This window comes from Theropithecus gelada, chromosome 5, assembly GCF_003255815.1.
Source record: "Theropithecus gelada isolate Dixy chromosome 5, Tgel_1.0, whole genome shotgun sequence".
Classification (NCBI taxonomy): Eukaryota; Metazoa; Chordata; class Mammalia; order Primates; family Cercopithecidae; genus Theropithecus; species Theropithecus gelada.
In genome coordinates this window covers 155,105,344-155,119,162 of record NC_037672.1, presented here as the reverse complement: position 1 = coordinate 155,119,162, position 13,819 = coordinate 155,105,344, and the positions used below count along the sequence as shown (strand labels likewise).

The 13,819-nt window shown below is 35.4% G+C and overlaps 1 protein-coding gene across 2 annotated transcripts in view; it reads left to right on the top strand.

The window, feature by feature from the left end:
- The window catches only part of FAM198B (family with sequence similarity 198 member B), a 48,121-nt gene extending 35,165 nt beyond the window's left edge, over positions 1-12,956 (top strand). For both annotated transcript variants that reach the window (XM_025386146.1, XM_025386145.1), the window contains exons 4-5: positions 6,532-6,758; positions 9,930-12,956. In XM_025386146.1, coding sequence (XP_025241931.1) covers positions 6,532-6,758; positions 9,930-10,137 — 435 coding nt within the window. In that variant the 3' untranslated portion in view covers positions 10,138-12,956. The remainder of the gene's footprint in view (positions 1-6,531; positions 6,759-9,929) is intronic.
- Positions 12,957-13,819: the final 863 nt, after the last annotated feature.

Genomic DNA, 13,819 nt, shown 5'->3' with positions numbered 1-13,819 from the left:
GTTATTATCTGATAAACAAGTCCATATGTTTTTGTATCTGTCTGTCTGAAGGGGTGCTGATAATGATAACAATTCTCACTGTCTTTTTCCCTTTTTGAAATAATTAAAATAATTGTTGTAAATGGAACTTTTTTCTAAATGAGATATCCAATGAGGTAACTTGGATTGAAAGAAATCTTACAGAAAACTACTAATTGTAGAAAAGAATTTCCTTTGGTTATTTCTGTCAACCTGCCCAGTATGTATTTATCGAATGCCCGTTACAAACATGGCATTATGGCGGACCCTCTGTGAGATATGAGAATTCACTATCCATGGTTAGTTAATTTAAACCCACATGAAGAAACTAACCAAAAGCACGTAACAAGCACAGGCCATTCCATTATTTGGCCTGTTCATTTTTTTTTTGTACTTTATTCAGTGTATGCTACATTTTAAAAAATCCATTATCTTGGTAAGCCACCATCATTTTGTTTATTTGACTCTTCCCAATACAAGACAGTGCTTTGGAGGAGCATTGTAAATAGCCATATACAAAGTGGGTGCCAACTTTTAGCAGGGTTCATCCAATAAACATTTATTGAGTGCCTACTATGTGCTAGGCATTGAGTGAATTACTATGGTGAATGTTAAATTCCACCAATTACATGTCTTATTGCATATTTATACTTTCTCTCTGATATGCGTTTTTCTTTCTAAAGATGCAGTTTTTAAATGCTGAAAACGAATCATTTGAAAAGAGATGGTGCGGATCTTAAGATGCTGACTTACCAAACCAGAAACACACACACCTACATAGACACTTGTGATTATACCCTCACTTAGACCCTTAAAGAGGTGGAAAACAGAGGTGGAAAAACAGAAGTTTATCTAATTTAACTAACAGATTTGAATGAGAATAACATTTGGATGTTGGGAATTTCCTACCTATGTTAGGAAGAACATCCTCATTTTACCCTGTTTTTATCTGTCAAGTACGTTCTGCCTGTGTTCCCTTTGGTTTTCATTCTTTTAATGTTTTCACCTGATGACCTGCTCCCTTGCCTTCAACCTTTCTTCCAGCTCTGCATGAGAAAATAAAAATGAAACTTGCAGACACATAAAACATTTTTAGTTTTTTTTTTTTTTTTAATAGGCACAGTGCGTTTTTTGGGGAGTGAGGGGATGGGGTTATGTTACCCAGGCTCGATTTGAACTCCTGGGCTCAAGCGATCCTCCTGCCTCAGCCTCTTGAGTAGCTGGGACTGTAGGTGCACATAACTGCACCTAGGTAACAATACTCTTCTCCACCTTTCTCTCTGACTACCTGCCCTAATGTTCCCCTTACTCTCAGTAATGTGGTCTTGTACTGTGCTACTCAAAATATGATCCAAGGACGCATGCCACTTCATACCAGTTCATGATGAGATAATACAAAGTAAGCAATTAGAAACTTTGATAATAATTTGATAGAATAATTTTGTCTGTTGAATCTAACAAAATGTCTATCTGGTATTTTCCATTTAAAAAATTTTATTTATCTAATGATTAATCATTATTTATTTAACAAAACAATAGTCCACATAGAGAAGCACTGGCCAAATACACTCATTGTATCTCTAAAGATGCCTTTGGATTTCTTACTTCCATGCCTTTCCTGGTTTTTAGCTAATACTGCCTGGCTCTTAAAATTAACTGTAATGTAATGTCATCTCCTTCATGAGTTTTTCTCCGAAATCCTACTGAAGTTCTTTGTATTTCTGATGAAACCCTTATAACTAATATTTTAAATTCAGTATCATTTAACATTCTACACAAATGTGCTTGCTTTTTGCAGTGTCATTTTGGAGACTAAACCTGAGAGATACAATCAGGATGGATAAGAGCATGGACTTTAAAACCGTAGATACCTGGACTGGAATCCTTAGAGTTCTGTCATTTAAGAGTTGAGGGGCCTTGAGGAGGTCAACTAGCCCTTTTGTGCCTCAGTTTCCTCATTTATCAAATGAGACTATTGGTATCACCTATGTCTTAAGGTTACTATGAGGATTAAATGAAATAATACATGTGAATCATTAAGTATACAGTTCCTGGCACATACTAAACACTCAATATAAAACTGCTATTCATATTTTTATTATTAATATTAACAGCATTATATATATATACAAATAAAATAAAAATATAGCACTTTTTTTTTTGAGACAGAGTCTCACCCTGTCGCCCAGGCTTGAGTGCAATGGGGTGATCTCGGCTCACTGCAACCTCTGCTTCCCGGGTTCAAATGATTCTCCTCAGTTTCCCGAGTAGCTGGGATTACAGGCACATGCCACCATGCCCAGCTAATGTTTTTTGTAACTTTAGTAGACAGGGGTTTCACCATGTTGGCCAGGCTGCTCTCGAACTCCTGACCTCGTGATCCGCCCACCTCAGCCTCCCAAAATGCTGGGATTACAGGCATGAGCCACCATGCCTGGCCAAAATATAGTGCTTTTTATTGCCTTCATCCAAGCATTGCCTGAAATTAGTGATTTAATCATATTGTTTTGAGGAAAAAGAAGATATGAAGAAACTGACACAATTTCTTGATAGACCCATTTTTGAAGACATGGCTGGTGTGGGTAGTGTGCATAGGGATGGAACATCTTTGGGTTTTTGCAGATTTCTAATGGGTTTTGGGGAACTAGGACAGTGCAGCAGAGGCACCCTTGTGTTGGTGCTGCAAGCATAATCTGAATCACTCATAAGATACTTTTTTTCCTACAGGCAAAACTAACACTACCAAAGGAAAATGGAATTTAAAAAAAACTTTAGAAGAAGGAAATATATCTAAAAATATCCCACCACCACCAACAAAATTTTGGCTGGAACACCTGGGTTTTTCTGAGTACAATTTTAGTTAGGTAAACATTGAAAAGATGTATTTTCCTAAGAAAGGAAAGAGTCGTTTTATGGAAAATGGTGGTTGGCAGTATTTTAAGATGTAGAAGATCAGTTTTGCAAAAGATATTCCTGTTTTAAAGAATGAGAAGACGTGAATTTGAACAAGCAGTAATAATGAGGACTAACACTCACCATTGCTTAGCTGACAAAATTTATCCCCAAATAGCCTTCTTTGTAGGGTAATTACCTACATAGACACGTAGATGTCCACTACAGTGCTTAATCATGCAGTAGTTAAGTGATTGTTTTAATGTGTGCACTAAACAAGTATATTAAAACCATATTATGGATTCATAGCTATGTAGGATGTGCTTTATTAGGCTTTAAAAAATAGATAAGCAGTCTTAAAAGTAAGCATAAATAACTAAATTAACTGCCTAACAAAATGGCACTGAATTTAAGGGAGTAGATTACGTTTTTGTGGTCAAGTTATTTTTGGTATATGGAATGTGAATTCAAAAGGAAGACCATAAACAAAATTCTGAGAAGAGCTAGAGAACATGAATTAAGAGGTACATAAGCCCTTGCTAGACAAAGGCAATAATACAAAGACATAATGTACTATAGTTGGAGGATAAGGAAAACGAAGTAAAACCTAGATTATTTGAGAACTTACAGTTGATTTTACATCTGTAGGTGTACACACAGTGTTTGTGCACATGCGCACGCATGTATATATATTTTATTTATATATATATATAGAGAGAGCCATCAAGTACATATATAGATCTGAAAAAAATGAGTGGCAACATTTTCTAGAGGAGAAGTTGGGCTGAACACACACACCTGTTTTCAATAATAATGTCTGTTAGATCTGGATGGCACACGGTCTGTCAGGGAAGTGGCGAAATCATCACAGACTGTTGAGTCATTCAGAATTGGATCAGACGAAGTACTTTAAAAGTACACTGTAGCAAAAAATCTAATGTTGGTAAGGAAATAAGAAGATGACCTAAATCAATCTTTTCCACCTTTAACTTTTAATGCTTTTGTGTAGTTTAAAAATAGAAAAATACAATGTTTACAGAAGTACTGAAAGGGCCTTATCTCTAAAGAGCTTATTATTTAACATAAATATATAATACTCATGGTTTTGTTATAGAAACAGTACAAATGTAGCTATGTATTTTAGTCCTTTCCCCACTACTATGAAATCCACAATGATGGAAGAACTTAGGGTTTGAAGAAGCATTTAAGAAATGTTTGGTAGAGTTTTCTTTAAGGGTTATATTCAAAACACGTATGTCCAATATAACAGACTTTGATATTGTAGTCAAAATTAAATAAGATTTAGGCTTTAAAATTTTTAATGTTAATATAACTAGATGAAACAAGGATGATGATAAAATGGTACACAGATTCTTTGAGAATCGTTAGTTAATGTATATTTTAAAAAAAAGAGGTGATTGGATGGGAAGCAGCTTTTAGAAGTTAGTTTTCATGTTCTTTCTGACCTTAACTTAAATAATTGGCAATCAGATGCAGTCTCTTTTATGTCATTTTATTTCTCTTATATTCAAAGTCAGTGAGGGTACTGCATAAAATGACTGAAATTGAGAAGAAAGAGCTCAATAAATTTTTCTAAAAGTTTCTAATTTGTGCTTTTTTCGTTTCATGTGCTATTCTAACCTACAGTGATTTGCTCGGGGCACTCTTGCTCACCTTTGGGAAACCTTCTTATGCTCATGTCAAACAAATGCATGTTAACAAGCAGTGGTAACGTACTGTTCCCTGGAGTCAGCCTCTGTGACTTTTTGGATAAGCTATGGGTTAGATTTATGGTCCCATGGCTCAGGGATTGGAACCAATCTTGACAGAGCCCTCCTTTTCTGTGACTGTTTCTAGGCCAGCAGTGTACCTTTTGACTGGTGCAAATGCTTGGTTGCTCGCTCGCCACCCATTGTGACCAGCTTTACATAAACTTCATAGAAAATTGGCTTATGCTAACTTCTCTTACAATCCTTCATCTCAAGCATGGTATTTGGTACAAAGTCTATTTACATACAGAAAACAGAGAAGAAAGTCCTTTGTCCAATTCTTGAAGCTTGCTCTGGTAGCGAAGCAAAACTAAATAACTATTTCAATTTCCACTGGAAGTGGTGACGATGGAGAGGTGCTGACCTTGGGCAACATTTACCTTGGTGCCTAGCTCACTGATAGGATGTAGAAGATGTTCAATAAGTGTTTGTTGGATAAGTGAATAAATGATCATTGCAAAGTAGGCTAAACTTTGGCACTGCTTTACTGCATCCCTTTCTAAGCAGTTGGTCTCCTGAACAGCTCCATGGGAGCTGCAGAAACACAGGAGGATGAGAAAAAGATGGGAATTTAATACCAAAAGAATAAAAGTGGCAGTATCTGTCTATCTTTTGACTCGTAAGCACACGTACAAACTCTGACTAGTTAGCCTAAAACCATTCAATATGAAATACTGGGGAAAAAAAATTGTGAAATTTTGGAGACAAAAATCTATGTCTAAATCCTAACTTTGCTGCTTACTTACTAATATTCTACCCAGAGCAGGTTACTTAATGTCTCTGAGGCTGAATTTTTCTTCATTTAAAATGGGTAAATTACTTTTTGTCTTAGAAGCTTGTTTTGAGGTAAATAACTTTGGAGAGTATGTAGGTGTGTCTCAACAAGAGTAATAGTAGTTTTCATTTTTTGAGTGTCTTATAGATGCTTGGGACAGGGCTGGAGGGTGTACACATATTTTCATCAATCTTTCTACCAAGTGTTCAAGGTAAAGAGTATCATTCCTCTTACTCGGGCGTTTAAATTGAGGGTCAGTGATGAAAAGGAATCTGCACAAGGTTTCAGAGCTCAGAAGTGTGAAAGCAGAGATTTGACTTAAATTTATCTAGTTCCTTTGCCCAGGCTTTATTTTACCTGATTCATAAATATTATTTCTTTCCTTGCCCAAAGGAAATGGAATTAAGCAATTCTTCTTTTTCTAATTAATCTGGTTACCCTCTTCTATAGGGTGGTATCCTTAACTCCCATAATAAACTTCAAGAAGCCCATTTTGTTCACTTGTTTAGATTCTAGCTGTGGCTTCCATTTAGATAGTGCTTTTAGTTTTTATGTTTGGGTCTCACATCTTTTCAATAGATTTCTTCTATGTAATTTCGAGTTAGATTACTGTAATACTGAAGTCCAGGTAGGCTAGGGGTTGCAATAAACTTTTTGTGGCAATGAAGTAACTCCAGTTTCCCATAAACCACCTGAGGGAGAAAACAAGACAGAGCCTTCCAGACACATAGAAGTACAATGGTGTTTCTTCTGTCGTGCATGGAGTCAGAGATTCTGCTGGCCATGTGTCGGTATGTGATGTCAGTGGGAACTTTGAATATTTAGGGTGGAGATGCCTGACTTGGATAATCTGACTTTGGATCTATTAGCAGAAGCTGGAAATGCTCATAACTATGACTGAGTCAGAAGGATATGAACCTTGGACTTGTTCTGACAGTTGCCTTTAATTAAATGAGCCTGGCCCTCTTAGATTCTGGCAAGTCAGCTGTTGAGAAAGCACTGGTTTTTGAAAATCTTGTAACTTTCCCAAGTTTTGTTTTCACTCAGCATCTTGGATTTTGTGTTTTCCATTTACAGATTTATAATCGCTTAGATACAGATTGCTGTGGATTCAGACCTCGCAAGGAAGATACCTGTGTACAGAATGGATTGAGGCCAAAATGTGACAACCAAGGTTCTGCGGCTCTAGCACACATTATCCAGCGAAAGCATGACCCAAGGCATTTGGTTTTTATAGACAACAAGGGTTTCTTTGACAGGAGTGAAGATAACTTAAACTTCAAATTGTTAGAAGGCATCAAAGAGTAAGTTTTATAGTAACATCTGCAGGACATCACATTTATATTAGATAAGTAGCAAGGTTCTGAGAAAACTCACATCTTACATCTGATCATTTTAACCCTTGAAAATCATTGTGAATGTGGAATCTGGGAATGGAGACCCAAGAAGGGAAACAAACCCAAGAAGAACAGAACAAGAGTGCAGCCGTAGCGCCTCTATCGCCAACCCATACCGCCTACAAAGCGCATACTACATTTCACATTCATGATGTTGCTTGGTTCTCATTGGGAAAATCCATGTGGGTTTTGGTGCAAGAGTGCAGGGACCTCTGGCATAGGATTTGGCAGAGCAGGGATAAGCAGGTGGCGGAGGCTCCACTATTAGGCATAAGATAGGACATGGGAAGAACTAATAGACATGCAAATATTGACATGGCAGAACGTCCAAATTCATAATGAACTCAAGTGACTTTTATGAATGCAGTGGAGAATGACAGCCAATCTGGTAAGTAAGGCATAGTCTCAAAGGACAGCTGGCTGTTGAATTCAGCAGGAGGATTTTTCAGCATTTTGAAATCCTTCAAGGAGACATAGATTAAGGGGAAAAGTATCTAACACCTGAGAGAGGGTTTATGGAGGCTAGTTAGGGAAGAATTATTTATTTACTAAGGGTTGACCAAGAATTCAGGAAAGATCTCAAAGATTTGGGGACATCCGGTAAGACTCAGAAAGAATGCAGAGCGGAGAGGGAACCAAAGAAGGAGTTCTGCAATGCAGAAGTTAAAACACAGTGGTTGCTCATGGCACACTTGATCATACATCTGTTGGAAATAAAGGACATTAAGACACTTAGTAATGGCAAGAACCCAGCTATAAAGCGTGAGCTGTTCAACCCCAGCAGTGGAAATTGTGGCTGGATTTCAAGTTCCACCGCAGAGTGGGCAGAGCCACTCTCCATACTTCCCACCTTAGTCAGAAATCAGATTGACTAAGAGACTGCTGTAGGGTGGAGATCTAAAAATAGAGGGTTCATTGGTAAAATAGGTAACCAGCTGTGTGAAGCTAGGTGACTGCTGGAAAGCTCACGAGCAAGTCTAAAATTGAGGTTAGAACCCAGGTCTTCCAAATCCAAGTTCAGTATTTTTTTTTTTTTTCTGTAATAACTGTGGTGTTATTTCTGTAATAACTGTGGTGTGCTCTGTTACTATTACTCTTGTTAATAATATTCTGGAGCATATTTCAATCATTCTTCCTAAACTCGATGACTTACATGGTGTGGATTTTGTGTACTTAAGCATTAAGAGCAATACTGTTCCTGTGAGAGTTTTATGAGACACGATTTTATAAGTTTTTTGCCGGGTCCTGCCCGGTTGATACTTGTTTCTCACCATCTCTTTGTGGATTGAAGGCAGGATGTGTGGCAGGTTTTCTCTTTTAAGCTAAGGAAATTTTATGTATGGGAAAATCGACTTTCCTAAGACATCACTTACTAGGGTGATATTACAGGGTCTTGTTAAATCCCTAAATTCCCTCTTAGACTTAGGAGTGCCTGAAGAATACAGTCCATCCATTTCATACATTTATGTAAATGTGAATATCTTTATTTCTTCTTTAAAAGAAGATTTACGTTTAAATGCATTATGAGGAGTAATGGATTTGAAGTTAAATCTTCTTTGAAAATATAATTCACACATTGAAAAGCAAAAATGAAGACTTTTCTAATTCCTGATTTATGCATTGAATATTCCGACTATTATATCAGTGTAGTGCAGAGACAGGTAATATTTTTGCTTTCCTTTATGAAAAGGATTAACCACTAAGGAGATCCAATGGTTTTAATGATTTCATCTCATGCATCCTGCCACAGCTAAATTAGTTGAAAGGCTGTAGAATTGACAATTCATGGACTATTAATACTTCATAAAGCAAAAATCCCACTTAATACTAGAGCCCCTAAAGTTTAGCCCCTCAACTATATAATAATGTCTTCAGGTAACTAAGAGCATCTTATAAACGTTCTTTCATTCCACATTTCCTCACATACATTAAGCTTGTCCAGCGCTTTGGCCTTTTTACTTGCTGCAGCCTCAGAACTGCTAGAGCACCTGATACTTGCTTTCAGGCACTCTCTGTGCCATCTCCATTGTGCTCCATTGAAATTTGGAAGAGGTGCTTAGAAGGCCTGAAATTTCTGGCAAAGTGTACTCTTTAAGCAAGTATATATGTTTTTGAGGTATAACTGAGTTTATTAGAAATGTACTCTTAAAAAATATTTTTACTGTGCTTTTATCAGCATTTTAATGAAAGCTGAGAAACGTCAGATTAGGGATTTAGCAAAATATTACTTACGTTTTTGACCTAGAAATTTTGCTAAGTCCTTCAGATAATGTATATGCTGGACTCCTGGCTTTCTACTTTCTAAATGAAGAAAAGCAAGCGCAATGCATTCTTTCAAGGTAATTCAGCAAAGACCCCTCTAAATTGGTCTTAGGTTTTCCAGAGAGACTTTCATTGTGGAACTAAAAGTTTTCTCTGAAAGTTGAGTTTTGCTAAATTTATTTGAAAACATCTTAGTACTCCAGTTAAATAAAATGATCCTAAATCCTCAGAGTTCCAGAGGTATAATATGACTCAAAGACAATTCGTTCTTTAATTTGATGTGTTTGAATGATTCTTGTCTCATTTTAGTACACACATTTTTTATTATTTCACATAAATTCAGTTGTGTAACTTGTATTCAGGCAGAATACTTTATTGAAGTTGTCATCATCAATTTGTCTCTCATATTTTCTTGCATAAAATCCCACCTTGATACGTCAGAGGATACCATTCTACTTGACAGATTAAAGGGGTTTCCACAGCTGAAATGAGCCTAAGACTAAGAAAAGTATTTCTGCCAGGCTAATAGAATCCTTTCCAATTCCATGCCTTTGTTTGACTGTACAGAATTACCTTAAGTAAGATGTCTGTCATGTTCTGAATGGTGTAGAATATTCAGTTCACTGGAAACACTTTCTTCTAGTATATTATTATTAAGAGAAGTGTCATCTTGGCAGTGACAAAAATGTTTTGGTTCTCAAACATACAACTTGATAGTGTGATTTATGACAGGTTAATGAAAGGCAGGACAGTTGGGTAAGGAGTACTATTCCCAAGCAATTACTAAGATTGAAATACCATGTTTTATCTTTTCAGGTTTCCCGCTTCTGCAGTTTCTGTTTTGAAGAGCCAGCACTTACGGCAGAAACTCCTTCAGTCTCTGTTTCTTGATAAAGTGTATTGGGAAAGTCAAGGAGGTAGACAAGGAATTGAAAAGCTTATTGATGTAATAGAACACAGAGCCAAAATTCTTATCACCTATATCAATGCACACGGGGCCAAAGTATTACCTATGAATGAATGACAAAAGAATTTTCTGGCTAGGATATTATATATAAATATGCATTTTTGGTTTTGTTTTTAAATCAAGCACATCAACCTCAAGCGTGTTTAGCAATGAGGCAGTGTAGATGAATACATAAAATAAATGACTTTAACCAAGTAGCTATAATGGAACTGAGCACTGTATGCATACTTAAAAAAGTTTTTAAAAACAAGCTACTTAAGAAGTATTTGTTTATATTTTTCTGTAACATCATGCTATGTGTGAATCTGAACATCTGACAACAGAAGCTTCAGTTATTATTCTAGCTAAGTTTTGAAAACATTTGTCATGCTGTTTAATAGAAAAGTGTAAGCCAGAGGTACTGACTCCATTAATAAAGCATATTTTATGCCATTTTGACTGTTCTGACCAAATACTAATGGGAATGATTCTTGACGTTCTTCTGTTGCTGATTGTTAACATAGAGCAGCCTCCACACTACCCCGAGGCAACTCTACATTGGAACACTGAGGCTCACAGCCTGCAAGAGCATCAGAACTGACCGTACATTTAAACAGAAATGCTGACTTACTTGCAAAATCACCAGTATATTTTCTATTGTGTCTATAAATAATCAGCCATTTAAGTAGCAAGAATCATATTTTCCATTCCTTTTTAGAAATTTTTTTTGTTGCCACTATGGAAATCATTCAAACCTGACAATTTACATATTAAAGTTTAATTTACATATTAAACTATCTCTGTTTCGGTCCAATTCATGCCTAGTGGCTGAGAAATTAAATAATTCTCAAGTATGAAGTTACCTATCTGAAAATGTACTTACAGAGTATCATTTTAAAATGGATGTCTCTTTAAAAATTTTGTTACTTTTACAAACAATGTAATATAATTTATGTATATTTTATTAATAGTAGTGAATTCCTTAACATTTGTTCTATGTAATTATATTTAATTTGGTTTAATGGTTGCTGCCCAGATATTGAGAAATGGTCCCAATATTGAGGGTGTTTCAATATATTATCTGGCTTATTTCAACATGAGTAATATGAACAAAATAAGTTAAAACCTGCCTCTGATCAATTTTCCTCATGGCTAGAACTAACACAGTAAATTTGGACAATATTAAGCCTCAAATAATCCTCTCCAAACTCAACACTTCTTAAATTAGCTTGGAAGAGGTTCGTGTGTTGCATCTTTATGTCCTTTGCCAATACCCAAGATGGTCACATATGGTAAATACTCACATAGAATTTCAAATTCAGAATAGATTACCATTACCCTCCTGTCCTTACACATCCTACTTCTTATTTAAAAGTTCAATATGTGACTTTTTCATTTCCTGAAAGTTTAAAAATACAATTTGAGAATGTTTATAATACATTCTCTCCTGTCTTTTCACAGTTATGTCTGTTATTGCTAAAATACACCACATTTTCTTTGTTCTGTTCAAGGGTAACTCAATATCTGTGTGAAAGAGAACTACTAACAACATTACAATAGACGCTAGATTTGAAAAAAAATCTGTAGATCTAATTGACACAAGTGTAGAACAAAATGTCAAAATAATGTTTTAAGTATAAGAGAAGATGGACCAAGGAGAGAGAGATCATTTGAAAATCTAATTGTAGCTTTTCTAGGCTCACATTCAGGTACTACTTTTAGCACCCTTATGGGCTGTGCTCGCCCCCTGGACAGTTGAGCTTTGGACTATCTTCCTCTTCAATGTTCCCTCTATTGACCTGAGTGCTTCCCTCGCTTCTACAGATTTATAGCACTCCTTGGCTCTTTTGAGTCTCCACTTTTACTCACTGTCTCTGGGATTTTTAAGATCCTTTTCTTATCTTATAAATCATCCTCTTAATGAAAATTAGCCTAATGAAAGTTTGGAGACTGGAATTCTACTTTGAGCCACTGATTTGAAATAACTCTTTTGGCAAGTTGCCTGATACCTTGTCTTACCAAGGTGGCATATTTGCATTTTTACTGCTTAAAACATTTTTTTTTTTACCATCTTTATCCAAATTTATCATATTGATGGTAGGACTAACAGGCTTTTTAGAAGCTGGCTTTAACTTTTGAGTCTCAAGCTACAATGCTGTTGGGTAGCCTGGTCCTCCCACGTGAGGGTTTAACTTCGTTTATTTGCCTCCAGTTATTCCAAAATGCTTATTAAATGAAAGGCCCAGGAACATGTTTAATTTAGTCACCTTTGCTTTTTAACAATTTTGTTTTGTAACCAATGAGTAATTCATGATGAATTATTTTTGGCTAATGGATAGCTGAAGGCCAGGCTTTTAATTCTAATAGGTAATGCCCTTCTTTTGTCTTATTGAAACAATGAGAATACTCTGTGCATTTCAAATGCACTCCGATTATGCTGCGGTTTCATTCACATAAGCACAATATGTGTTTTATTTATAACTTCATAACAAATTTATAATGTAATAATTTACCTTAGCAGACATGCAAACACTTATTCTTGTGTGACTTACTTTCTTTAAGCTAATAATATAAAAATAAATATGTATCTTAAAAATCTATAATGAAACATTAGAAATTAAAGATACATGCTTTTTATTTTGCAGATGAGTTCATTTGCTTTTGTAGATGTGTTTTCAAAAGCTAGGTACAAAGGAATGTTTGCTACCTTTAGCCCTGAATAAAGAAATAGAGTCAAGAATTTTGTTGGATTGTGTTTGTGTGTGCATATATTTGATATCATCATTATATTTGTAATCTTTGGACTTGTAATCATAGCCTGTTTATTCTATTGTGCCATTAAATATACTTTACCTTATATATAATGAATACAATACCTAGATGTAGATTTATTTACACACTGTCTTATGAAATTCTTATGTTTATATCAGCACAGAACAAGCACACATTTAGAGCATTCATCTGAAAATTATATGGAAATTGAACGTGGGTCAAATAAAGATGATAAAGACCTTTTTTAAAAAAATTAAGTATCATAAACAATAATCAAGAACTTTCATTCATGAAAGAACTATAATTGACTTGTCAGATAAAGATGATAACAATTGACACTTGGGACTACTAGAGGGGGACAAGTGTTGAAAAACTAATTCTTGGGTGTTATGCTCAGTACGTAGGTGATGGGATCATTCATATCCCAAACTTCAGTATCATGCAGTATGCCTAGGTAACAACCGTGCACATTTACCACCTGAATCTAAAATAAATGTTGAAAAAGAAGAAAAAAAAGAAAGAATTGACTTGTCAGAATGAAACTTGGAAATAGCCAGAAAAGAGTTTTGTGTGTTTTTTCAGTGCAATGCTGGGCTTAATTTTCTATTACATGGGCTACTTAACAATGCAGGAGGGCAAAGACTTATAGACTTTTGTTCTGTAGAGATGCAAATAATTTCTTTCTGGTGGAAGTGATAAACTTAATGATTACAATTTATTACTTTGTTGGGCATTAACCAGTTTTAATCTAGTCCAACAATATTATCCCAATATTGCCTATAAATATTTAGCTTTTGAGATACTCTTTTAAATGGTTTTTACCATCTCACTGGTTCCATCATTAATGGATTATTTGAATAAAATCTTTATAATCTATTCATTTAACATTTTCATATGAATCAGTTTTTCATCTGTTGAAAATTTTGCTTTAATAAACATTTGACCATAGAGCCATATAATTTTATTTGCTTGAGAGTCATGATTTTAC